The 25881-nt window shown below is 20.8% G+C and overlaps 5 protein-coding genes across 5 annotated transcripts; 3 read left to right on the plus strand and 2 right to left on the minus strand.

Annotated features, from left to right (window-relative positions):
* Nucleotides 1-1098: 1098 nt before the first annotated feature.
* LOC128959964 (uncharacterized) lies at nt 1099-1701 on the minus strand. The gene is made up of 2 exons (XM_054306007.1): nt 1556-1701; nt 1099-1478 (listed from the first exon to the last, which is right to left on the minus strand). Exons 1-2 carry the CDS (start codon nt 1629-1631, stop codon nt 1225-1227), a joined length of 330 nt encoding a protein of 109 aa, XP_054161982.1. The 5' UTR covers nt 1632-1701; the 3' UTR covers nt 1099-1224.
* An 858-nt stretch (nt 1702-2559) lies between these two features.
* LOC128960028 (uncharacterized) lies at nt 2560-3100 on the minus strand. The gene is made up of 3 exons (XM_054306091.1): nt 3005-3100; nt 2914-2931; nt 2560-2839 (listed from the first exon to the last, which is right to left on the minus strand). Exons 1-3 carry the CDS (start codon nt 3087-3089, stop codon nt 2589-2591), a joined length of 354 nt encoding a protein of 117 aa, XP_054162066.1. The 5' UTR covers nt 3090-3100; the 3' UTR covers nt 2560-2588.
* Nucleotides 3101-3873: 773 nt separating this feature from the next.
* Nucleotides 3874-9378, plus strand: LOC128960161 (uncharacterized). Its single transcript, XM_054306233.1, has 13 exons — nt 3874-3922; nt 4044-4265; nt 4361-4537; nt 5077-5286; nt 6347-6532; nt 6984-7265; nt 7398-7549; nt 7664-7818; nt 7893-8322; nt 8427-8665; nt 8754-8803; nt 8890-9086; nt 9157-9378. The coding sequence occupies exons 3-13, from the start codon at nt 4369-4371 to the stop codon at nt 9364-9366; spliced, it is 2280 nt and encodes a 759-aa protein (XP_054162208.1). The 5' UTR covers nt 3874-3922; nt 4044-4265; nt 4361-4368; the 3' UTR covers nt 9367-9378.
* A 2077-nt stretch (nt 9379-11455) lies between these two features.
* LOC128960162 (uncharacterized) lies at nt 11456-13068 on the plus strand. Its single transcript, XM_054306234.1, has 3 exons — nt 11456-11608; nt 11680-11803; nt 11870-13068. Exons 1-3 carry the CDS (start codon nt 11456-11458, stop codon nt 13054-13056), a joined length of 1464 nt encoding a protein of 487 aa, XP_054162209.1. The 3' UTR covers nt 13057-13068.
* A 917-nt stretch (nt 13069-13985) lies between these two features.
* On the plus strand, nt 13986-15104 carry LOC128959950 (uncharacterized). Its single transcript, XM_054305990.1, has 4 exons — nt 13986-14035; nt 14104-14321; nt 14433-14716; nt 14799-15104. The coding sequence occupies exons 2-4, from the start codon at nt 14141-14143 to the stop codon at nt 15078-15080; spliced, it is 747 nt and encodes a 248-aa protein (XP_054161965.1). The 5' UTR covers nt 13986-14035; nt 14104-14140; the 3' UTR covers nt 15081-15104.
* The last annotated feature ends 10777 nt before the right edge of the window (nt 15105-25881 follow it).

Here is a 25881-nt window from a genome sequence, read left to right on the forward strand (position 1 = left end):
AGATTGATTTTTTTAAAAGATATTATATAAGTTATGGATTCAAAATAAAAATTAAAAAAGTGTACATTTAATAGACAAAGATTATTTAAGAAGTACTAATATTTTATTTTAATATTATTTAATAAATATAATTTATAATTTATTATTAATTTTTTAATTACTATTTTAATTGAACAATAAGTAATATAATTTTTATAATTGATAATTTTTTATAGTTTTTAATACCTGTACAAAAAATATTACTTTTTATTATATAAATAATATAAAAATAATTAATTAGATTAATATTAAATTGCGTTAACATTTTTTTTATCAAAAAACTAATTTAATTTAATTTTTACATAATAAATGTTTACTCGGATTTTGCCGATCCATCAGAAACTTGTAAATTAAAATTAAAATTGAATTAATTTGAAAAATACAAATCATTGCAAATGTCGTCGTTTCTGTCTATGATATGCCAATGCATCGATCAACCGGTTGTCTGACAATATACCCTCACTTTCTATTTATGTCATCTGATAAATGTTATATTAATTAAAATAATGTTTAATTTTTGTATTTTTCTAGCATTTCCTAATTTTTTATAGCTAAATAAAACGCTTATTTAAATAATATTGAATTTTGATAATTATGACAATATTGTCTGAAAAATTAAATATTCTTTCTTTATTAATAAAATTGTATTATTATTAAATATTATTTGAGATTAGATAGAGTAGATAGAAAAACAAATAAATATTGAAAAGTAGTAAATTTATTTCACTTATTTTATTAAAATACTTATACAATATAAAATTTTATTTAAACTTATTTTTTATTTTTAAATTAACTTTTACTTAATCTTAAATTTTATAAAAATTACTCATGATTTTTCAATTTTGATTTTAATGTAAAACAAAAAAAAAAAGTTTAGTTAGGATTTAATTATTAAATTACTGTTAAATATATTAATTTCATATAAATTAAATTACTTATCATATGGTTTTCTAATTATTATATTTCTATAAAATCATATTAAAATAATATTTAAATAAACGCTTTATTTGGTTAATAAAAATATAAAGTTATACAGATTAGTATTATGAATTATTGTGAATTTAATATAATCATATAATTTGGCATTATATATATATAATTGTTATATTTATAAAATTGTTATATTTATGTTAATTCCGTGTTTGTTTATTTGTATATTAAATTTTGTTGTTCATCAAATTAAATTTAATGTAAACTTTCACTGAAAGTTGGTGTCAAACATTTATCGACTCCCGGTTCCGATATACGACAGTTACTGCACATGCCTTTGAATACAGCCGGTTGATCGATGGCCGAGCACTGGTAAAAAGCACGCTCTTTGCATAGACCTCTCAGTATGGGAATGCCATCAGGTTCATTTTCACCTAACTTAATACGTGAGCCGCAGGCCAAACCTAACTGACCGCCACAACAACAATTGGTTTTGTCATCACAATCCCCTATTTAATGATATAAAAAATTATTTTAGAAAAATATAATTATATAATTTAAAGAAATTTTTAAAAAATTAATTTACAATCGTCTGGTGGATCGGCAACGACAGCGTTAATAACCAAAAGTGCGGCCAATAATACAATAGTCAAACGAAACATTTTGTTTAATACAAGATTTTATTTATATAAAACAAATAATTTTATTTTATTATAAAATTGAAATTTTGTTTATATTATTTAAAAAAACAATTTGTTTCTGTTTATATACAATTTCTAGTATTGAATAATCAATTAATTATCAGAATAATTTTATATGTATAATTTATTAATTTATTAACATAAATAAATATTACTTAACATTTTTATCTTAAAATTAAATGTAATATACTTTTTTGATAAATAAAGTTTTGCACAATATATTATTAATCTAATTTTTATTTATAGTGTTTATGTAATAAAATATTAACTTTTTAGTGTTATACAATTGTAAAAAATACATATCATAAATGTTTCTACTGTAAACTTAACGTAATTTTTTATAGTCTTAATTTATATTTTATAGATTATATGAATAGATTATTAGATAAATTTTGTAAATTTATTATATAACTAGTTAATTATTATATAACTGTATATAGCTATTTAATATTATCAAACAGTTATAAATAATTATATATTTTTATTATCATTAATTACTATAATAAAATTTCGCAAATATTAAATTACAATAATATAATTATTATAAACTTTTACAATAAATTATAATTGTAATTATTTATGTTGCTAATGTAATAAACTTATTTTCATGTACATTATATAAATTGTTTATGAATATATAAATACAAAAATATCATTAATAATTTTTATTATAATTTTTATTCTTTTAATGATAATAACTTTAATGACAAAATATATTTAAAAAATAGAAAATTAAAAATATTTCTATTATTTTAGTCAAATGAATAGTAATGAAATAAATGTTTTTAAAATTATAAATTTTCAATTGAAATTATACTTTTTATTAATTAATTAAATAAATGTTGATTATAATTTATGTTTTTTTAGTATAAACGTAAAATAAAGCGCTTTATTAAAATATTTAATTGATAATACAATTTAAAATAAATTTGTGAACGTAGGGGACAGGCATTTATCTTGACCGGGATTTTCATTGTTATTTTGACAATTAGGACAAAGACCTTTAAATGTGGCCTTAATGTCAATTTCTGAGCACTGGTAGAATGCTTTACGAATACAGTTTCCAACCAACAATTTTTCGCCATCAATGTCCTCACTGTCCACTCGTGTTCCGCAATGAAGTCCTAACCAACCGCCACAACAACAGTTGTTTGCATTTTCTGAACATTCTATTCAACAAAAACAAAAAAATAATACTTTTTTCTCATTTATTATTATTATAAAAAATCAATTTATTTCATACTGGGACATGGACAGGTATCTATAAAGAAAAATTAGCAAAAAAATTAAATAATTTACTTAAATTAGTTATAATTAAATCTGTTTTATATTACTTTCTGTATATCGATTATCTTCTAAGCATTGAATGCTTATTAAGAATACTAATAATAATAATACAAAAAATAATAATTTCTGCATATTCTGTCAAATTTATTATATTTAAAAAAATGAATTTAATAAAATTAATCAGTTTTATATACTCTATTTAATATTAAAATTATGATTGATTTATTATTTAATGATAATCATTCATGATTATTATTAATCTATGATATAATAAAAAATAATATACCTGTATAAATACAATACAATAAATATTAATAATATATTATAAATTTATATTAATAATTATGTTTTCTGTATATTAATTTATATTAAAATTTACAACATATTAAAACTAAAACTAAAACTAATAAATAATTCAAAACTTTAAATGTAAAACATAAAAATAAGTTATTTATAATTTATTAAATAATTTAGAAATAATTAAATTAAATTAGACAATGATATTTGTTTTAGCAATGTTAAGATCTTTTTCAATTGGTTTATTTGAAAATAATAAAATTAGTTAACAAAATAATTTAAAAAATTAATTATTAAAATGATTAAAAGCATTTTTGATTATAAAAATAGTTTTTGTTCAAAGTGTAAGATTATAACACAATTTATACATTAAAAATAGATAATTGAATAATAAATATTTTTATGGTCTTAGAAATATAATTAATTTTTTATTATAATGTAATAAATTATTACTATTAACTTTAATTTCATAAATTTAATCAATTTTTTGAAATTTAAAAAATACTATTATTTATAAGTTAATATTTAAAATAACCAACAATAAAATATTACAATTATTAAAATTAAATAAAACATGTATTCTATAAAATATTATTGTATATTTTTGTTAATTTTTGTTAAATCTATTTGTATTAATGCACAATTTAATCTATCAACTTATAAACATGGTAAAATTAATATATTTCGTTATGTAAATTATACATTAGATTTATTGAAAATATTAAATTATTTTATTTTATTAGTGAAAATACTAATTTTAGCAGAAAAAATTAATTTATTGTTTAATAGATTCAATAGATTCAAAATGCATTTGTAATGATTGGTTAAAAGATCATTGCGGCAGTCGAGTGGGTCAAGTGGCTGAAAACCTACCCATACTAAGTGGTGAATGCGATACAAATACATTATACTATTGTCCTATTATAAATGGCCCTGCTTATGTACAGGAGCTATGCTATCAGTGCCACGAAGCTGAGGAAGGTTTCGAAGGTTTAGATGAATGTCATATTTGTAAGTTTTTTAAATTGTTTTTTTTATTAGGACTCTATAAATATTTTAGAAATTAAAATATTCAAATGTTTATGAATTTTTAAAAATTATTATAGCAAATTGCATGTGCAAAAATATGACTGGTCAATTTTGTTCGGATAATTTTTATGGGAATCTATATGGAAAGTGTGAAAATAAAGCATTGTATAGCTGTACCAAACCTAATACAGAAGCTAAACTAATTGATAAATGTTGGAATTGTCACGAATATAATCCAGGGATGGGTTACTGCGGTATTGTATAGTTTTTATATTTTTATTACAATTGATTTTATTAATTGTTTATTTATCAAATTTTCTTTGTGTTCATCTATTCATCTATATTTGCACGTATAGGCCGCTCATCATAATTAAATATCCCATTGTTTTTTTTTGCAAAATAAATAAATTACAGTACATAAACAGAGTAGTATATAATATATTTTGAAGCCTTTATATGTAAATTAACTAGTTTTAACACGGGTTGGTTGACAATAAATTGACCGGGATCATAGCATTATAATACAGTTTAGTTTAATTTTTCACATAACACATTAAATACAGTACAGCGCACCCAAAAACCCACAACCTTAGCCTCTCAGCAACAGAGAGAGAGAGAGAGAGAGAGAGAGAGAGAGAGAGAGAGAGAGAGAGAGAGAGAGAGAGAGAGAGAGAGAGAGAGAGAGAGAGAGAGAGAGATTAAATATAAGATCTGAAATATTACATTATTTATAAAACAATAAAAAATTATTTAATAACTAAAAATTTATATTTATTAATATAATTTATATTAGGACCGGGATGTAAATGTGGACAATGGTTAGGAAATATATGTGGTTCAAGAGTTAATCAAACCGACACAGAAGATAATGAAGTATTTCTGTTAGGAGAATGTGAACCAAACACTGTCTACCAGTGCTCAGTGATTGATGCAAATCCATTGTTTAACACTTCATGTCATATTTGTAACGAAACGGAATCGGGAAATGATGAGTGCTATTCACGTTTGTATTAATATATTATATAAATATTTTAATATATAATCGGTACCAAAAAAAGGTTTGATTATTATAGCAATAACTTTAAAAACTAAATCAATATAAATTATATGATAAGCATATAATTTTATTACATTTCTATTATGTAAATTAGAATTATGTTATTATTATTTATAAAATCTGAAATTTAAAAAAATAGAAACACAAAAAGTTAAACAAAATCTAAACTCATTGCAAACTCATTTACAACATTTTTTTAAAAATTGGGTTTAAAAAGTTATAATTTTAGAAATAAATACTAACTTTCAATAAAATTAAAAGTATTGTGGCATTTTTTTTAAAAATATTAATTAATTTTATTAGTTATAAGCTACTAAAGCTTATAAGTTACTTTAATTTTAATATTTAGATATTTGGTTCAAATTTGAATACCACTAGAAATATTTTTATAATACTAATCAATTTGTTAGGCATGAATTATAGATTTTTATTAAATATATACTAAACAAAAATAAAATACTATAAAATATTTTTATAAAATATGATTTGGATGACTAGGTTTTAAAATTTTTATATATTAAGCTCAAGATTTTAAACTAATGATATAATAAAATTAAACTATATATTATAATAAAAACAACAAGTAAATACCTTTTTGGCAATACTTATATAAATTATATATATATATATAACTATATATCAGGTTTAAGCAAGGGGGTAAGGTGGGGTCAAGCCAATTGACGCCCCCTAAGATCGAGATTTTGGGATTTGACCCCCCAGACTTTTTGACCAAATGAAAAAAATGTCGCTTAAAAAAAGACCCCCTTAAATTTCTGAGCCAAATGCGCCTTTTTTTGTTGAAGTTTATAAAAATTATATTTTTTTTGATACTATGTTATTAAGTGTTATTATGCTTTTAAAATTAATGCTTATGCTTCAAAATAAGTAAAATAGTTCACCCTAAAATTTAAAAACCTTGTTTAACCCTAATATACAGTATATAAATGCAGTTTATATTTTTGTAATAAATAAATATATAATTATTAAAATTAAATATTTTCAATAGAATCACTTGATTGTATGTGTCAAGATAATGTAATTGGATTTTATTGTTCAAAAAATAATTATAAAAAATTATATGGAAATTGTGATAGAAATGCATTATATTTTTGCGAAAAACCAAAATCTCGTGCCATCAAAATTAGTCATTGTTCTAATTGTGTTGATAATGAACCTGGTCATGCTACTTGTGGTATGTTAATTAGTGTTTATTTTTAAAAAATAATACAATTTTTTTAATCATTTTATTATTAAAATTCAAAATAATATTTAAATCAGGGTTAGTATTAACTATTGATTAAAAACTAATAACATTAAGGCATTTACCAACGAATTATACATAAATTATAAGTTTAATGAATTATAAAAATAATAATAATAATAATAATTAATTATAGTTTATTATATCATATATATTAAATAATAATTTTTAATATTTTAAACTTATTTAATATGTGAAAATTTAGGCACTTATTAATTAATTGTTAGTCATTCAATAGTATGATATTTGTTAGTTTTACAATTAGTAAATGAAATCTATATTTTGATTAAATAAAAATTAATAAAAAGTTAAAATTATACAATATGTCATATAATTAATTATAGTTTATTTTGTTAATATTTTTTTGACTAAATTTATCTAGGTCATCAAGCATTAATATGTAAAGAATATGCTGATGAAAATTTTGTTTGGCCAAGTGTACAAACTGGACAATATTCAGAAATAAAATGTCCAAATGGACCTGGTTATATTAGATTAAAATGTATGGATGATGGTACATTTGACTCTATTGGACCATTATATGAAAATTGTTGGATTGATCATTTGATTAACTATAAATTAACTGATATAGATCATATAGACTTTGTACTAGATAAAATAGAAAACTATACTAGTACAAGTACAGGGTTACAATCTATTGATGGTATTGAAAAGATTATTCATTTAATTGAAAAAATTAATAAATTTATGAAAACAAATCAATTGGTTAAAAATGATTTATCAAAACAACAACAATTTGCTGAAAAATTTGTTATAATGTTTAGTCAATTGTTAGACCAGACGGGAGCCTGGATTCACAGTGACAATGAAAGTCAAATTGTTACGATTGCTTCAAAACTATTAGCTTATATAGAAACGTCAGCATTCACTACCAGTGCTTATTTGAACAGTCAAAACAAATCGCAAACAATAATATCCAATAATATTGTACAACAAATTTATTTTGAATTAAATGATAATTTAAAATTTGTATGTAATTCATCAAACATAAAGTTAACATTTGATAATCATGATTTAAAAAATAGTGATAATAATATTAAGAATAAATATACTATTGTTGGCTATTATATTACTGGACTAACTAAATATCTATTCAGTAATAAATCAAATATTGAAGTCAATAGTGATATTATTGGGCTTTCCATAGAAAATAATGATAAACAAAATTTAAATTTAGAGTATACATCAAAAATAAGGTAAGATTTGTGATTTTATTAATGATAATTTAATAATAATAATTATTATTTTTATGCTTATTCTTTTAAAAAAGTTTAACACATATAAAAAAGTTAAATTTGGGTGATAAAGTTGATTGTGCTAATTGGGACTTTAATAGTAATGACTGGTCTTTTAAAAATTGTCATCTAATTGATTGGCAATCGGATAGAGAAACGACAGTTTGTGAGTGCCTTACGTCAGAGAACATTGCCTTACTTTTAGATAAGACTGACCGCGAATCGCATAACTTAGCAAAATCTATACTCACCTACATTGCACTTATATCAACTATGTTATGTTGTCTGTATGTAATCGGTTATGTATTTGTTAAAACTTATGGTATTGATCCACAATTTAAATCACTCGATAAACTACTTAAGCGATACATAAAGAAAATGCATTTTTCAATTACAAACTACAGCCTCTGCTTATTAATTGCTAATATATTGGTTTTGATTACACTAAATACTAACACTACGCCGGTATGTAATTAACTACTGTATTGTTAACATAGCTAACAGTGTAAATTTATATATACAGTATATATATATACTATTAAATATAATATTTTGTTTTTATAATATAGATTTTTTGCGAAATTCAAACAGCATTACTAGCATTGGTACTATTGTCACAATTTTTCTGGTTTATTTGGCAATCATTTTATGCCCTAAAAATATCATACGATAATGATTTTGTTATTAATAAAAAACAATCAATTTTATTTGCCTATGGACTACCAATTTGTTTAATAGCAATTTATATACTATGCAATCGATTTATACGACAAAATTCAAACTATCTAATAATGGGATCGGATTATTTGTATTTTTAAATTTTTACATTTATTTAATTAATTATTTGATTTAAATAATTTGTTATTTATTTATTTTTTTTTTTTTGATAAATATAGTTGCTATATATCATCGGATAAATTTTACAATAATATGTACTTTATAATTGGTAATATATTAAAAATTATGAATTTCTCTTATTTTAAATAATTAAAAATGTTTATTAAAATAAGTAATTTATATTTTCTAAAAAAGGACTCAGTGCAGTGATAATTATTTTTGATATAATCTTATTAAAAATGTCATCGGTAAATTTTGGACACAAATTATACAGCACACTATTGCAATTAAATAACTTTATTTGTTGGACACTATTTTCACTTTATGTAAATCGTTCTAGCTCAAATCCAGTTATCTTATATTATCTATTTATTATGATTAATGCAATTCAAGTAAGTATACGAAAATATTTAATTTTATTTATTAATAAAAATATTTATTTGTTTTTAAAATATTTATTAGGGACCACTTATGTTGTGCTATATTAGGAAAACGGTTAAAATAGACTCAAGAGGTATATATAATTTAGCCGATTGTCATCAACAACAACAACAACAACTAAAACAACAACAACAACACCGACATGTCATTAATAATCACTCAATGGATGAGATAAGTATTATTGGGTTTAATATTACTGATAATACAAAACCAAAATGCAGTAATTGTTAAAAACATTTTTAGCTAAACAAAAATTATTATATATTAGTAAACATTACACTAAATATTTTATTATTTAATTTTAATCAATTATTTGTGTTTAAAAATATGATTATACAATAAGTTCTATCAATAATTTAAATTAATTAATTATTTACATTATGCTACTAAATTTATTATTTAATGAGAAATAATCAGGAAAACAAATATATATAAAAAATTAATTACTTATTGTACATTTAAATTTAAATAAATATGATAATCAAGTGCTATTGTTGAAATTAATTTTTTAACTTTATGTTATCTATATTGTATAAATATGTATTTATGGATTTATCAAAACAATAAAATAATTTATTAATAACTTTACTTAATATTTTTTAATAATCGAAAATAAAAGTTTATTGTTATTTTAAATATATAGTTCTAAATTATTTATATAGTAAATAATATTCATTATTATCAATAAATATAACATTACTATCTATTATTAAAATAGTTATGTAGAAAAATAATTTTTGTATAATAGATACTAATAAACTAATATAATTTTATATTACAAATTGTGTAGAAATATGTTTGTTATTTAGAAGCAAAATGGAAAATTTTTAAAAACTATGTATAATATTAATATAATATATTTAGAGATGGGTAAATAAAAATTTCTAATAAATTTTCCTGAGAAAATTTCTAGTAAATTCCTTAAGAATAAATTTTTATAGTTTTCCCCATATCTATAGATATTGTAATACTATTTAATATACAATGTATTATGTATTAATGAGACAATACATATATACAAATGGGATCCTTACATATAAAGTTATAGTTTTGTAAAATTTTATTAATTATTTAATTATATTTTTAGTTTAATACAGTAAAAAAAATAATTTTTTACTTAAATTATTAAAATAATAAAAATAATAATATTTCACTATTACTTGTAATCAATATGTATTCTTACCAAGATGACTAATAGCGATATAACAAAATTAACCATGGTCATTCCATAGACAGATTTTTTTTGAAACTTTTTAGACATTATTTTTAGAAATCTCTGTTTTTAACGAACACTAAATAATTAATCCTCTATTAATGGCATTACTAAATTAATATTAAATTGTAATTAATAGCTAAATAGTTAAATATTTTTTATGTTTAATAGAAATTATTATGGATAATAAGCAATACTGTAAATGTGTGTATATGTACTGTATTTAATTATAAGTTTTTCAAGATTGCAAAATCATATATTTTGACATTTAATTATATATTTATATTAATATATAAATATTTTTATTGTAGTAGTAAAATAATATTTGATTTATATTAAAATAAAAGAATTTCCATCATAAAATGTACTCATATTGTTATATTAATTTTTTTTAATTGTGATATATTAATAATAATTACAATTAATATTATATAATTTATACTACCATTACATAGTGTAAATATGCAAGTAATTTATCGTAATTAAAATATAACAACAAAATCTTAGAAACAAAAATAATATTATATTTCAAGTAAAAAATACAAATTCATTGCCAATAAAAATAACATTCACTCATAAGATGAGATTTTTAAAAACAATTATGAATAATATATAAATATAATATACTGTATAGGAAAATATAAAAACATATCGTAGAGTTGATTGAAATAAAAAACATTATTAATATTAAATTATTTTGTTATATTCGTTCATTAATCTCAAAATATGTACAAATAAATAAATATTTCTCTAATAATAAACAATTATTAGAAAAAAGTAAACAATAATCTATTTTTTATTAACAATTGTGATTTTATGTTTGATAAACTTTTTGTTGATAACTTTTTTATTATTAATAAAATATTATTTTTAAAAACTTTTAAATCTATTTAAAATCAACATAGAATTGTTCACTGGGTGTCTGTTTTTATTAAATAAACAACAATAGACTATATATTAATTAAACATTAATAGTTTATTGTAATTTTTAAAATAATTTTGTTAAAAACATTTTTTTCAAAATTGATTGATATCTAAAAATATAAATATTACTAATATATAACATCAAAATAATTTAATTCAATAATTAAAAAAATATATATAATAATGAAGTTCAGTGAATCAATTACTAAAAGTAATGAATACAAAGTGAGTACTGCTGAAAGCAAAAATAAATCACCAAGTCAAAATGGCTATGAAATGCCCCTGGTCTATATTTGGATCTATACACTTATACATTTTTTTAATCATCTATTATTTGTAAGTTAAATAAATATTATTTGAATTAATTTCAAAAAAAATAATTATTTGTCACATTTTCTAAACTATAGGGTCTGACCCAGTCTATGGTACCGCCAGCTTATGTAGACTTTAAATTCACGACTAATGCATCGCTACCAATGATTGGATTGAATCCCACATTTCAAGGAGTGGGCATATTTATTGGCTCATTTGGTATAGTAGTTAGATTTGAGAAACTTTAAAACTTTCAATAAACTCATATTTAATTTAATGATTTAGTTACCATTATATTCAAATGGGTTAATAGACAACTATGTCTATGTTTTGTAGTAGTTATTATGTCATTGAGTACCATATTTTTCCCCTGGGCTACAACACTGTGGCAACTATGGCTGTGCTCTCTACTGTATGGTTTTGGTGTGGGCAGTTGGAACGGGTGCAATAATGTGGTATTGGTTGAAATGTGGAAACATAGAAGTCCATCAATGCTATTGTTTGCTCAGTTTGTTTGGGGTGTGGGCACTATATTGGGACCATTACTAGTGGAAGCGTATGTTATTGGCAATGATGTCTGTCCAGGTGTAACACAAGAAGAGTGTCACCGACAACAACAACAACACTCAAATCCTACTACAGTTGAACCAAACAGCCGGTGCACCGAATGGTGTTTGAATTTCGATAGAAGACCTCAACTAAAGATACCGTTTCTTATAGGCGGTTGTTTAGAGTTATTGGGGCCGTTATGTTATTTTATTATGTTTTTTGTTAACCGCTATCGCTATGTGAAGGATGAGTCCAGGGATGACATTGAAGACGAAGAGAAAAAACGTGAGGAACGGGAGACTCGAAAGAAGATTGTGCCGAAGTATATGATCCTCGGGTGTATGTCAGTCGTATTTTCGTGCGGCATATTAGCCGAAAACCTGTACAACTCGTTTGCCGCCACATTCTTTCAATACCAACCCGTACTACATGTTTCAGCGTCTAAAGCATCAATTATATCGTCGACAATGAACGGTGCCTTTAGTTTGGGTCGTTTCATATGTATGTTTGTGGCCGTATATGTCTCGCCCCAGAATATGGCGCTCGTGGAGCTCATCATTACATTAGGCGGCTATATATTCCAGATATTTGGACAAAACGATCTGATTCTTCTATGGATAAGCGCTATTATCATCAGTCTGGGCTTCTCCAGCATTTGGATCTCTTGTTTCTCATTTATTGCCCGGTATATGACACTCACCGATATGATTGGTGGTTGGATGATAGGTCCGTGCAATATAACATACATAGTGTTAGGCTATTTTATTAGCGGCTTTATGACAACCAATCCGTCTATATTTTTATACATCAGTACAGCAGGTGTGGCCATATCGATAGTGGCACACATTGTGGCCATGATATCGGTTAGACATGTGCCCAAAGAGCTATTGCTCAATGTTGACCCTGCTCAAACAGCACATTAAATTTATTCATACATTTTTCAAATGTGGACATAGATTCTCTACTATGTAGAGTAAATTAGTTTAAATTTTTATTTTATTGTTGATCTCTTAAATATTTTAATTATTTATTTATGTAAAATTAAATTACATTTATTAATAAAAACATTTAAAAATAAGTTATTGTACTGTTTATTAATACTAATTTAAATGTCAATTAGGCGTCGATAGACTTAACTTAAGTCACTTAAGTTTAACTCATTTATAATTAAAAAAATTCCAGTTATGAAAAAATATTAGAATAATAATACATTAATTAATTAAATAAATAGTCATTAATATGTATTTATGTTTTTATAATATGACATTATTTATAGTATTAGCAATAATATAAATCTAATATTGCATAACATACTATATATAAAAAAAATTCATAACTTATTTACATATTATGCAAATATTTTACTTTTGCGAAATAAAATGATTATTAATATATAATGATTATTTTACATAATTTATATTTCATAATTGTTACTTATTTAAAAATTAGTTAAATATTTTAATGACAAATATATTGATAAATACTTTATTTTAAAAACTTATGATTAAAAATTTAAAAATTTAACCTATTCTCATTGCATGTACAGTTTTATTTTATTTTTTTATATTTAAAATTCCCTCTATATTAGTAAAACTATAGTAAAAAAAAATACTGTTTAAGACTGTATAATATCCATAGTATCCAAACTACATATACATTCCTTATCATACCTGTATATATAGTTTTTAAATGACCTTGATCAACAAGTTATCATATGGTTTGTATGGCTACACTAATACTGTAAAATGTAATATACATGTGAACTCTGGTATCTAACAACACAAAACATAAAGTCTAGTAGAAAAATATATAGACATTTAATTTTTCAATTTAAAATAATATATATATTTTTAGATTTGTTTACTTTATAAATAAAAAGGAGACATAACAACAACAATAAAAGTATTGATTATTAAATACCTATATTTATTATAATTATTAATTAGTAAAAATAAATTATATATTATTAGGAATATATTATTATCATTATATTAAAACATACAAACAATGTCTACAACTATTGATGACAATGATAGTCAACGGTATGGATGTGTGGAAAGTTGTGGCCGTTTACTTGAGTCACTACATATGGCCAACAAAATGCAGACCACTTATCGACTAATGACATCTGATTATATCTACCGACGCGATCATAACCTCTCGATACAATGCGGTCTATTAGAAGATGGTTTGAATTTTATTTAAACATAAAATGTTATTTAATATATGATGTCATATATATAAACACTTAATCTAAATACTAATAATATACTAAATTTTGTCAATGATTCACTTCCAGGCTATCCATTGATGAAATTTTGTCAGATAAGGCCTAACGATTGGGATACCATTAATTATGTCCTAATATATCCCATACGGGAAAATCGTTTCTATACTATTGAGTATACGGTCGACGAAAGACTTATAGCGGCCGCCAAAGGGCTAAACTGTGGACTAAAATATTGCGGACGAGTCATATACTTTGCATCTATTATTACTGACATCGTTAGGGTCTATAAGGCCTACGATTTGGACAGTCAGGGCATCGGTAGCAACGGAATTGCGACAAATACTGATCATAAAGTTAGTTGAATTCTACGTAGTCTATGATTATAATACAAAACAGTACTAATTTTTTTTATGAATATTTATTATATTAAACAAGACTGAGACCAATGTATTGCCTGTAAGGACTGTTAGAACACTGGCATCGATAGCTGGCGGCTGGGCTGGCGGTGCTACCGGTGCCAGTATCGGTAGTTGGTTGGGCAACCATTTGGGCATCAATTTGGCCGACCGCATGGACGATAGCAAAGCGGCCGTATTGTTGCCGCCGTTGGGCGCCGTTATCGGCAGTTTAGTTGGCTCAGTGATTGGTACGACCAAAACGAGTACAGCCGCCGATTATTTTGCTCAAAAGTGCATCGATTGGTATTCAAATAAATAGATAATATTATTATTATTATAAAAATTTTTTGAATACAGATATTTTTTTTGTAATAATTGTTTATTTTTGATACATATCTTTGTTAATACAATTTATTTTTACAGACAATTTTATATCTAAATAATAGCAATAATAGAGAGATTAATTCATAAATAATAAAAATAGCTGTTTTATAAAACAAAGTAATTAAAAGTTTATTTAAATTAATATTTTACAATATACTTGTATTAATGATGAATGCAATTATTTGTGCTAATGTAACGGTAAATATAATTTTTACAATATTTAGTATACTTACCAGTAGTGGTCAAATATTTATTTTACTTTAATTGTTGTAAAAAATAAAAGACTAATTCAAAGTACCAACTAATAAATAAAACAATTATACAATAAAAATATGTTTTAACTAATATATAAATTTGATCAATAGTTAAACTATGTTGGTCATTTGCAAATTGCATTGGTTTTATCCTTAGATAATCGGGATTATTTAGATAAGTTTTTAAATAATATTGATATCTCCAATAATATAATAAATTTGCTTCAATTACTTGTGATACTCTAAAAAAATAATTAATTAATTAATTTTTATAATTATTAATTATTATTATTACATAATATTTAACTGGTTTTTTAAAGGCCACTGTTTATCCATTGCAATGGCTATTAAATCTAGACATAAACCGGAATCTTTATCTGCCGGCGGCATATAATAATAGATATTTTTTAAATTATTGAAATTTTTAAGTTGAAAATCATCGAAATGTAACCGTGATACTATTACTACATATTGTCCTGGATAATTTAATAAATAATAGTGTATTTGATGAAAAGTAGGCACAAATAATGTCCATTTATTAATTTCACTATTGTTAACATGGACATATAGAGCTTTCTGAAATATAAATTATTTAATGAATTAATAAATTTTAGTTAGAAATTAGCTTAGATTTGTTATGTGATAATATTATGAAATAAATAAATTATTATTTTTAAAAAATTAACAACAAAAATAGAATAAATAATTAAGTTATTTAAAAAATAAACTAATTATTATTAATATTTTATATTTATTTTAAAATTAAAACAATTAATATTACTTTAATTTGAGATGAATATACACTTGAAACAGAAGTGACAAGTAATTTAAATTTTTGTTTTTGTAAATTTATAATTAAATCAGAAATAGTTTCAATTTTATCCAACGGTTCGGATATAGTTAATGCCGATAATAAGTTTGCAGAATATAATTGTGATAATATATAACACGATAACAATAATGATATTATGATAATATTTAATGACTTTATATTATCTATATTTGGTATAGATTTATTAAAAATAATTGCCACTAAATTAATTATACTAATTTTATTATTACTGTTATGAACTAAATTTGCCAGTAATATAAATATTAGAATTGCCATAAAACTTAATACCAAAATAATCCAAACATTATTATCAAATGGTTTAATTAAAATTAGTTCATATGATTTGCTTTTATATACGGGTGCTGTAAATGTTAGTTCATTAATATAGTGTGGATATGTAAATGAAACATATTTTGATCTCTCAGGTGTTATTGATAGACCACCAATACCTAAATGAGCTTGCTAATTTGTTTTAAATTAAATAATTATATTTATATTCGATTTTTATTTACATTTTATTTAAATACCTTATTGATAATACTGGCCATAACACCAGTAAAGGTGCCGTTTGGCAATTGTTTATCCCAATTGAGATTACAGTCTAACAACTCAAATGTAAGATTAGATTTTTCAATAAACACTTTTATTAACTCTATTTCCATCCCAATAGATTGTCCAGGTAATTTTGTAGGTGACATATAGCTATATGGAGGAAACTAAAATTTTAAATAATAATTTAGTATATTAAAAGGTAATTATATAGTTTAGTAATTTCATACATTATTTACGGCTACTTTAAGATGATTTTTCATTTTTAATTACAAAAAATTAATTTTATTAATAATAATATAGTTAATGCATATCTTAAATGTATATTTGTTAAAATAATATTTATATAAACTATATATTTAGTTTATTTGACAACTCACAACTTAATATATTTTAATTTATTTACATAAGTTATTTACATAAATTATTTATAAATAAAAAACAAATAATTTTATTAATATTAAATGTCAAATAAAAAATAAATTATGTATTTCTATTATAGACTTATTTTCTTATAATTATTTTAATATATACTAAATATTTATTTAATTAAATAATTAAATTATATTTAAATTATTATATTAGAAAATTATCATAATAACAAATAAAATAATTTATTTTAATAATAGTAACTAAAAATACCAAATTTAAAATTTAAAAAATATATAATAAAAATACATTTTAACTAATATATAAATTTTACAAATAATTAATATTTCTACATCACAGTCAAAATTAATTGATTTTTTAAATAATTTTTTTAATTAAAATTATATACTTTTTAATTGTAAAGTGATTTTTGTTTAACTTACATAGTATTTAGAGGCTTTAAGTAAATAATTGTTAAGAAATAAATTATAAATAACAATCAATAAAAAACAAAATTAAAAACTTATTGCAAATATAATGTTATAAATAATAATACAAAACTATTGTACTAAATATTTAATTACATTTTAGTATAATAGCTGAATAAAATAAATGATTAATTCAAAATACCAAATTACAATTAAAATTAATATAAAATAAAAATACATTTTAACTAATATATAAACTTGATCAATATTTAGACTATTGATATGTGGATCAATAGAAAGTTGTTTTTGTCTTTTATGTAAAAAATCAATATTTTTTCCAAATTTTTTTAAATAGCATTTATATATCCAATTCTCTATTAAATTTGCTTCTAATACTTGCGATACTCTATATATTAATATATAAAAAAAGAAATCTATTAAATTAATTTTTTTATAAATAAATATATTTAGTTTTAATTTTACATTTTATTTAGTTTATTTTGATAAATTGAATTTTTTGCCATTGCAATAGCAATTAAATCAATAAAAAAGTTAGATTCAATATTATCGGGTGGCATATAATAGGGTATATTATTGTTATCATTGATGTGTTCTAATAGAAAATCATCAAAACTTATTCGTTCAGTTATTGCCACATATTTTCCCGGAAACTTTAGGAGGAAATTATGTTTTTCATGATTTGTTTCCAATAGTTTGGCCCAATTGTCAAACTTGTTATTACTGTTAATCATCAATACATTCTAACAAATATATAAAATATTAATACAAAAATAAAATACAATTATATAATTAAAATTTAAGTCAATATCAATGGTTATAAATTTCTAGTTCAAAATAAATTGATTTTTTATTGTATAAAATAAAACATGCAATTATAATATATTATTATTATAAAAATAACTTATATTAATAGTAAATACTATAAAGATTAAAAAATATAAACAAATATTTGTCAAATACTTTAATTTGATTGTTAAAAGTATGCGCCCCATCCATGAGCAGTATCTTGATATTATGATTATTAATATTTTTGATTAACTCAATTATAGTCTCAATTTTATCAGTTATTAAAGGTTTTGTCAATACTGACAATAAGTTTGCTGAATATAATTGAGATATTATAAAAAACGATACTAACATAAATATAACCATTATTTTAACAGATCTAATAGCAATTATTTTAGGAATAGACTTATTAAATATAATTGCTATGAAATTAAATAAAATAATATTTTTAACATCATTAGTGTGAATTAATTTAACTAAAATAATAAAAAATATAACTGCTATTAAACTTATTAGCAAAATAGTCCAAACATTATCTTCAAATGGTTTAATCAAAATAAGTTCATACGGTTTACTCTTTACTAACGGAGCTGTAAATGTAAAAGCGGATATATAGTGTGGATAAGTAAATGTAACATGGTCAACTCTCTCATGTGTTATTGATAAATCACCAATACCTAAATCAGCTTGCTAATTATTTAATATATAAATAATATTAATTTTATTGTCATTAGTAATAGTACGATACCTTGTTAATAATGCTACCAATAATACCAGTATAGGTATTGTTTAATAATTGTATTCCCCAATCGTTTTTGTAGTCTATTATTTCAAGTGTCAAATTAAATTTTGAAACAAATATTTTTAATAAATCAATTTCAAAGCCAAATGATAGTTCAGATAATTTTGATGATAATAAATAAGTAAATGGTGGATACTAAATTAAATAGATAATTAATTATATTTATTTTATTGAATAATATTATAATTTAATACATTAGTTGTGGCTACTTTTAGATGGTTTTTCATTTTTTAAAAATAATTTTTTATTATTCATATGAATATTGATAGTTTAATATTTATTATTTACTTTTTTTGTTCAAATATTATGTAAGTAATTATTATATTGTATTTGATATTTGAAAAAATTAAAACAATATTTTGTAAAACTTAATTAATTTTATTGATATTATTTTTATTTGTGAGCTGTTTATAATACAAATAAAATAAATTTAACAAAATAAATACTAATATGCATTTTATTGATTATTATAATAGCAATGCTGTTTATTTATTATATATATTTGTAACAATATAAGTTTTATATATATAAATTTATAATAATGTATGCTTTAATTATTATTTTCTTAAAATGTGGTAAATATTTATATTGTAAAATGTTTATTATTTAATGTCATATTATAAGAAAACAATTAAAATTTAATATAAAATAAATTATTAAATATTAATAAATAATTATTACAGTTTTGTTTATTTTTGTTTAGATAAATAACAACTCAATAACTTACTAAAAAAAATCTTTATTTTAGTTAAATGAATTTATATATATTATTTTTTAATCTTTTATTAAGTAAATTGTATATGTTTAAAATACAGTAATAGTATAAAATTTTATTAAAAATTATAGTTATTAACAAAAACATTCTATCAATTTATTAGACATAATTAAATATAAAATAAGTAAACACCTCTATATACCAAACGATAAAAATAAAAATTATAAAATAAAAATAAATTTTTATAAATATAATAATTTCATTCAGGCATAAACTATCTTGATTATTTGTAAACTTCTTATTGTTTATTATTAATTTATTTGGATGTTTCTGGAAAAATATTATATAAAATTTACATTTCCAGTAGTAAAATAAGTCAGCTTCAAACGATCGTGTCATACTAGAAAAAATAACAATTAGTTAAATTTATTAAATATTTAAATACTAGAAATTAAAAATAGATTAAAAATAACTTACACATCATTTAATTGAAATTTAAACAAAAAATGTTTGTTTATTGCAATCGATAATAAATCTATACCTAATATACAATCTTTACTGTCTGACGGCAAATAGTATCGATAGTTATCAATAATACTATTGTTTTTTGTTAGCAAAAAATCATCAAAACGTGTTTGATGTAGAAATGTAATATATTGACCAGGGTAATTTATTTGTAAGTCAATTTGGTCTTCATATTTTGATAAAACTATAACTGAATTTTTATTATTTTTATTGACAAATAAATTTATAATTTTCTATAAAAACAATAAAAATATTTAATATATAATATAATCAATAATATACTAACTAAAAATTAATTTACTAACTTTTGATTGATAATCATAAATACCGTTTTTTCCAAAAACAATTAATTTAATTCTACTATTTTTAAGATTATAAATCAACTCATCAATTGTTTCAATTTTATTTGAAGGTTCTGGTATTGTCAACAGTGATAATAAATTTGCAAAATAAACTTGCATAATTATATAAAACATTAGTAGTAAACTTATTATAACAATTCTCGATGATATTATTTTTGGTATTTTTGGTACCGACTTATTCATTATTATTGCCATTATATCAATATAATTAAAATTATTATTACAATGAATTAGTTTAATTAGAAAATTTATTAAATAAAATTATGATAATTAATAATAACAATTGCTGTCATCAAATTCTTATACAAATTGAATACAAAATATGTAAACATTTCTATAAACCAAACAACAAAAATAGAAATTATAAAATAAAAATAAAGTTTCATAAATATAATAATATCACTCAGGCATAAATTATCTTGGTCATTAGTAAATTTTCTTTTGTTTATTATTAAATTATTTGGATGTTTCTGAAAAATTTTTATATAAAATTTACATTTCCAGTAATAAAATAAGTTAGATTCAAACGATCGTTTTATACTAAAGTAAAAATTTTTAATTAGTTATATTTATCAACATTATAAATTAGCTATAGTATTAATTGAAAGTAACTTACACATCATTTAATTGAAATTTAAACAAAAAATGTTTGTTTATTGCAATCGATAATAAGTCTATACCTAATATACAATCTTTACTGTCTGACGGCAAATAGTATCGATAGTTATCAATAATACTACTGTTTTTTGTTAGCAGAAAATCATCAAAACGTGTTGGATGTATAAATGAAATATATTGACCAGGGTACTTTATTTGTAAGTCAATTTTGTCTTCATAATTTGATAAAACTATAACTGAATTTTTATTATTTTTATTGACAAATAGGTTTAATACTTTCTATAAAAATAGTAAAAATATTGAATATAAACTTTATAATATAAAATTTACAAATAAATTAATACTAAAGACTAATTTACATACTTTTAATGAATAAGCATCTGTTTGACTAAAAACAATTAATTTTATTTTTCCAGTTTTTAAATTTTTAATCAACTCATCAATTGTTTCAATTTTATTTGAAGGTTCTGGTATTGTTAACAGTGATAATAAATTTGCAAAATAAACTTGCATAATTATATAAAACATTAGTAGTAAACTAATTATAATAATTCTCGTTGATATTATTTTTGGTATTTTTGGTACCGACTTATTCATTATTATTGCCATTATATCAATATAATTAAAATTATTATTACAATGAATTAGTTTAATTAGAAAATTAATTAAAAAACATGAAATAATTGATAAAATTATAACAATCCATACGAACAAAGTAAATGGTTTTGTCAGTATTAGTTCATAGGATTGGGCATCAAATACAGGTGCCGTGAATTTAATACTTTCAATTTGATATGGATATGTAAAGTCAACGTGTTTTGCACGTTCAGCAGTCATTGAAACTGCACCCACACCTATATCTGATTTCTATTAGAAAAATTAATTAATTATCATGCACAATTTGTTTAAATTATACTACATTCATTAATATATTGCCAATAACTCCAGTGTATGTGCCATTTGATGATTGTTTACCCCAGGTTATATTACAATCTATTATATCAAACGTAATGTTCAATTTGTTAGTAAATAATTTTATTAATTCAGCTTCAATGCCATAAAATTGTCCAGGTTCATTTGATTTAAAATAACTATATGGTGTAAACTATATGATAATAATTTTAATAAAATATTAATTTTTAAAATTAAATTCAGCTTTTATTAACATACATTATTAGTAGCAATTCTAATATGATTATTCATTATTTTATAATCTAATTAATTATTATTTTTCTAAAATAATTAAGTATTTTTTGGATAAATAATTTAATCAATAATTTTTATGTAAATATAAATTTTTTAACAAAATAAAAATACTAACTATTCTTATATGTTATAAATACAGTATAATTTATAAAAAAATTAATAGTTTTTTAATGTATATTTAATTTATTTGAAAGGTTTGATAAATTCAATATAAATCTTTATTTATTTTGTAAGTGCAAATAAATTGCTTTTTATTTAAATTAGTATAAATATAAAATACTTTATTTAATCGATATTATAAAATAAAATTAGTTACCTCAAAAAAATAAATAAAACACATAAAATAATTTTTGTAATAAAAATATTTTAGATATTAAATAATAATAATTTTTGTGATTATTGTGATTATTGTAATTATTTTTTAGTTAAAAGTAAATATTTATTTTATATCAAATGAAACAATTTTTTAGTATAAGAATTGAAACAATAACTTATATAATATTTAATACAAAGTCTAATATTTACAAAAACCGTATTCAATGTCCAGTCATATGAACTGATTTTAATAAAAATCATTTATAAACTATGTATGTATTGCTATAGTCTTATTGAATATTTTTATTTTATTATTGTATTTATTTGTAACATTAAAAAGTTTATTTATTATTTTTTGAAATAAAGTTAATATTTTAATATTGTAAAATGTTTATTACGTTTTATTGATATTTGACTCAATATTTTAGTAAAACTATTTAAATTTAAAAAATTTAACTAAAAATATATTATATTCTATTAGCAAATAAAGTAATTATTTTAGTTTAGTATTCATAGTTTATTTTTTACATAACAATCACTTTGCTTATTAAAATAAATATTTGTTTAGTTTATTAAATTTATAATCATTAATTTTATCAAATAAATTTTAATTACAGTATTAAAAAGTTAAAATTAATACTAAAACATTTAGTTAGAAATTGTTGTATTTTATTTCAATTATGTTATAAACAATTATTTATAATCTCTTTAATATTACATAATTTTAAAAATTTATTAAATAAAATTATGATAATTAATAATAACAATTGCTGTCATCAAATTCTTATACAAATTGAATACAAAATATGTAAACATTTCTATAAACCAAACAACAAAAATAGAAATTATAAAATAAAAATAAAGTTTCATAAATATAATAATATCACTCAGGCATAAATTATCTTGGTCATTAGTAAATTTTCTTTTGTTTATTATTAAATTATTTGGATGTTTCTGAAAAATTTTTATATAAAATTTACATTTCCAGTAATAAAATAAGTTAGATTCAAACGATCGTTTTATACTAAAGTAAAAATTTTTAATTAGTTATATTTATCAACATTATAAATTAGCTATAGTATTAATTGAAAGTAACTTACACATCATTTAATTGAAATTTAAACAAAAAATGTTTGTTTATTGCAATCGATAATAAGTCTATACCTAATATACAATCTTTACTGTCTGACGGCAAATAGTATCGATAGTTATCAATAATACTACTGTTTTTTGTTAGCAGAAAATCATCAAAACGTGTTGGATGTATAAATGAAATATATTGACCAGGGTACTTTATTTGTAAGTCAATTTTGTCTTCATAATTTGATAAAACTATAACTGAATTTTTATTATTTTTATTGACAAATAGGTTTAATACTTTCTATAAAAATAGTAAAAATATTGAATATAAACTTTATAATATAAAATTTACAAATAAATTAATACTAAAGACTAATTTACATACTTTTAATGAATAAGCATCTGTTTGACTAAAAACAATTAATTTTATTTTTCCAGTTTTTAAATTTTTAATCAACTCATCAATTGTTTCAATTTTATTTGAAGGTTCTGGTATTGTTAACAGTGATAATAAATTTGCAAAATAAACTTGCATAATTATATAAAACATTAGTAGTAAACTAATTATAATAATTCTCGTTGATATTATTTTTGGTATTTTTGGTACCGACTTATTCATTATTATTGCCATTATATCAATATAATTAAAATTATTATTACAATGAATTAGTTTAATTAGAAAATTAATTAAAAAACATGAAATAATTGATAAAATTATAACAATCCATACGAACAAAGTAAATGGTTTTGTCAGTATTAGTTCATAGGATTGGGCATCAAATACAGGTGCCGTGAATTTAATACTTTCAATTTGATATGGATATGTAAAGTCAACGTGTTTTGCACGTTCAGCAGTCATTGAAACTGCACCCACACCTATATCTGATTTCTATTAGAAAAATTAATAAATTATCATGCACAATTTGTTTACATTATACTACATTCATCATTATATTGCCAATAACTCCAGTGTATGTACCATTTGATGTGCGTTTATCCCAGGTTATATTACAATCTATTATATCAAACGTAATGTTCAATATGTTTGTAAATAGTTTTATTAATTCAGCTTCAATGCCATAAAATTGTCCAGGTTCATTTGATTTAAAATAACTATATGGTGTAAACTATATGATAATAATTTTAATAAAATATTAAATTTTAAAGTATAATTCATCTTTTATTGACATACATTATTAGTAGCAATTATAATATGATTATTCATTATTTTATAATCTAATTATAAACTAATTATTATTTTTCTAAAATAATTAAGTATTTTTTGGATAAATAATTTAATCGATAATATTTTATGTAAATATAAATTTTTTAACAAAATGAATATACTAACTATTCTGATATATCATAAATACAATATATTTTATTAAGCATTAATAGTTTAGATAAATGTATATTTAATTTATTTGAAAGGTTTGATAAATTTAATATAAATCTTTATTTATTTTGTAAGTGCAAATAAATGGCTTCTCATTATTAGTAAAGATATATTAGATAAATATAGAAAAATATATATTTAATTGATATTACAGAATAAAATTTATTACGTCAAAAAAAATAAATTACATAAAAATAATTTTTGTAATAAAAATATTTTAGATATTAAATAATAATAATCTTTGTGATTATTGTAATTATGCCTAAGTTAACAGTAAATATTTATTTTATATCATATGAAACAATTTTTTAGTATAAGAATTAAAACAATAACTTATTTAATATTTACAGAACCCGTATTCAATGTCCAGTCATATGAACTGATTTTAATAAAAATTATTTATAAATTATGTATGTATTGCTATAGTCTTATTGAATATTTTTATTTTATTATTGTATTTATTTGAAAAATTAAAAAG

Source organism: Oppia nitens, unplaced genomic scaffold (genome assembly GCF_028296485.1).
Source record: "Oppia nitens isolate AA-2021 unplaced genomic scaffold, nextdenovo-longstitch-racon4-pilon3 scaffold4_pilon_pilon_pilon, whole genome shotgun sequence".
NCBI classification, from domain to species: Eukaryota; Metazoa; Arthropoda; class Arachnida; order Sarcoptiformes; family Oppiidae; genus Oppia; species Oppia nitens.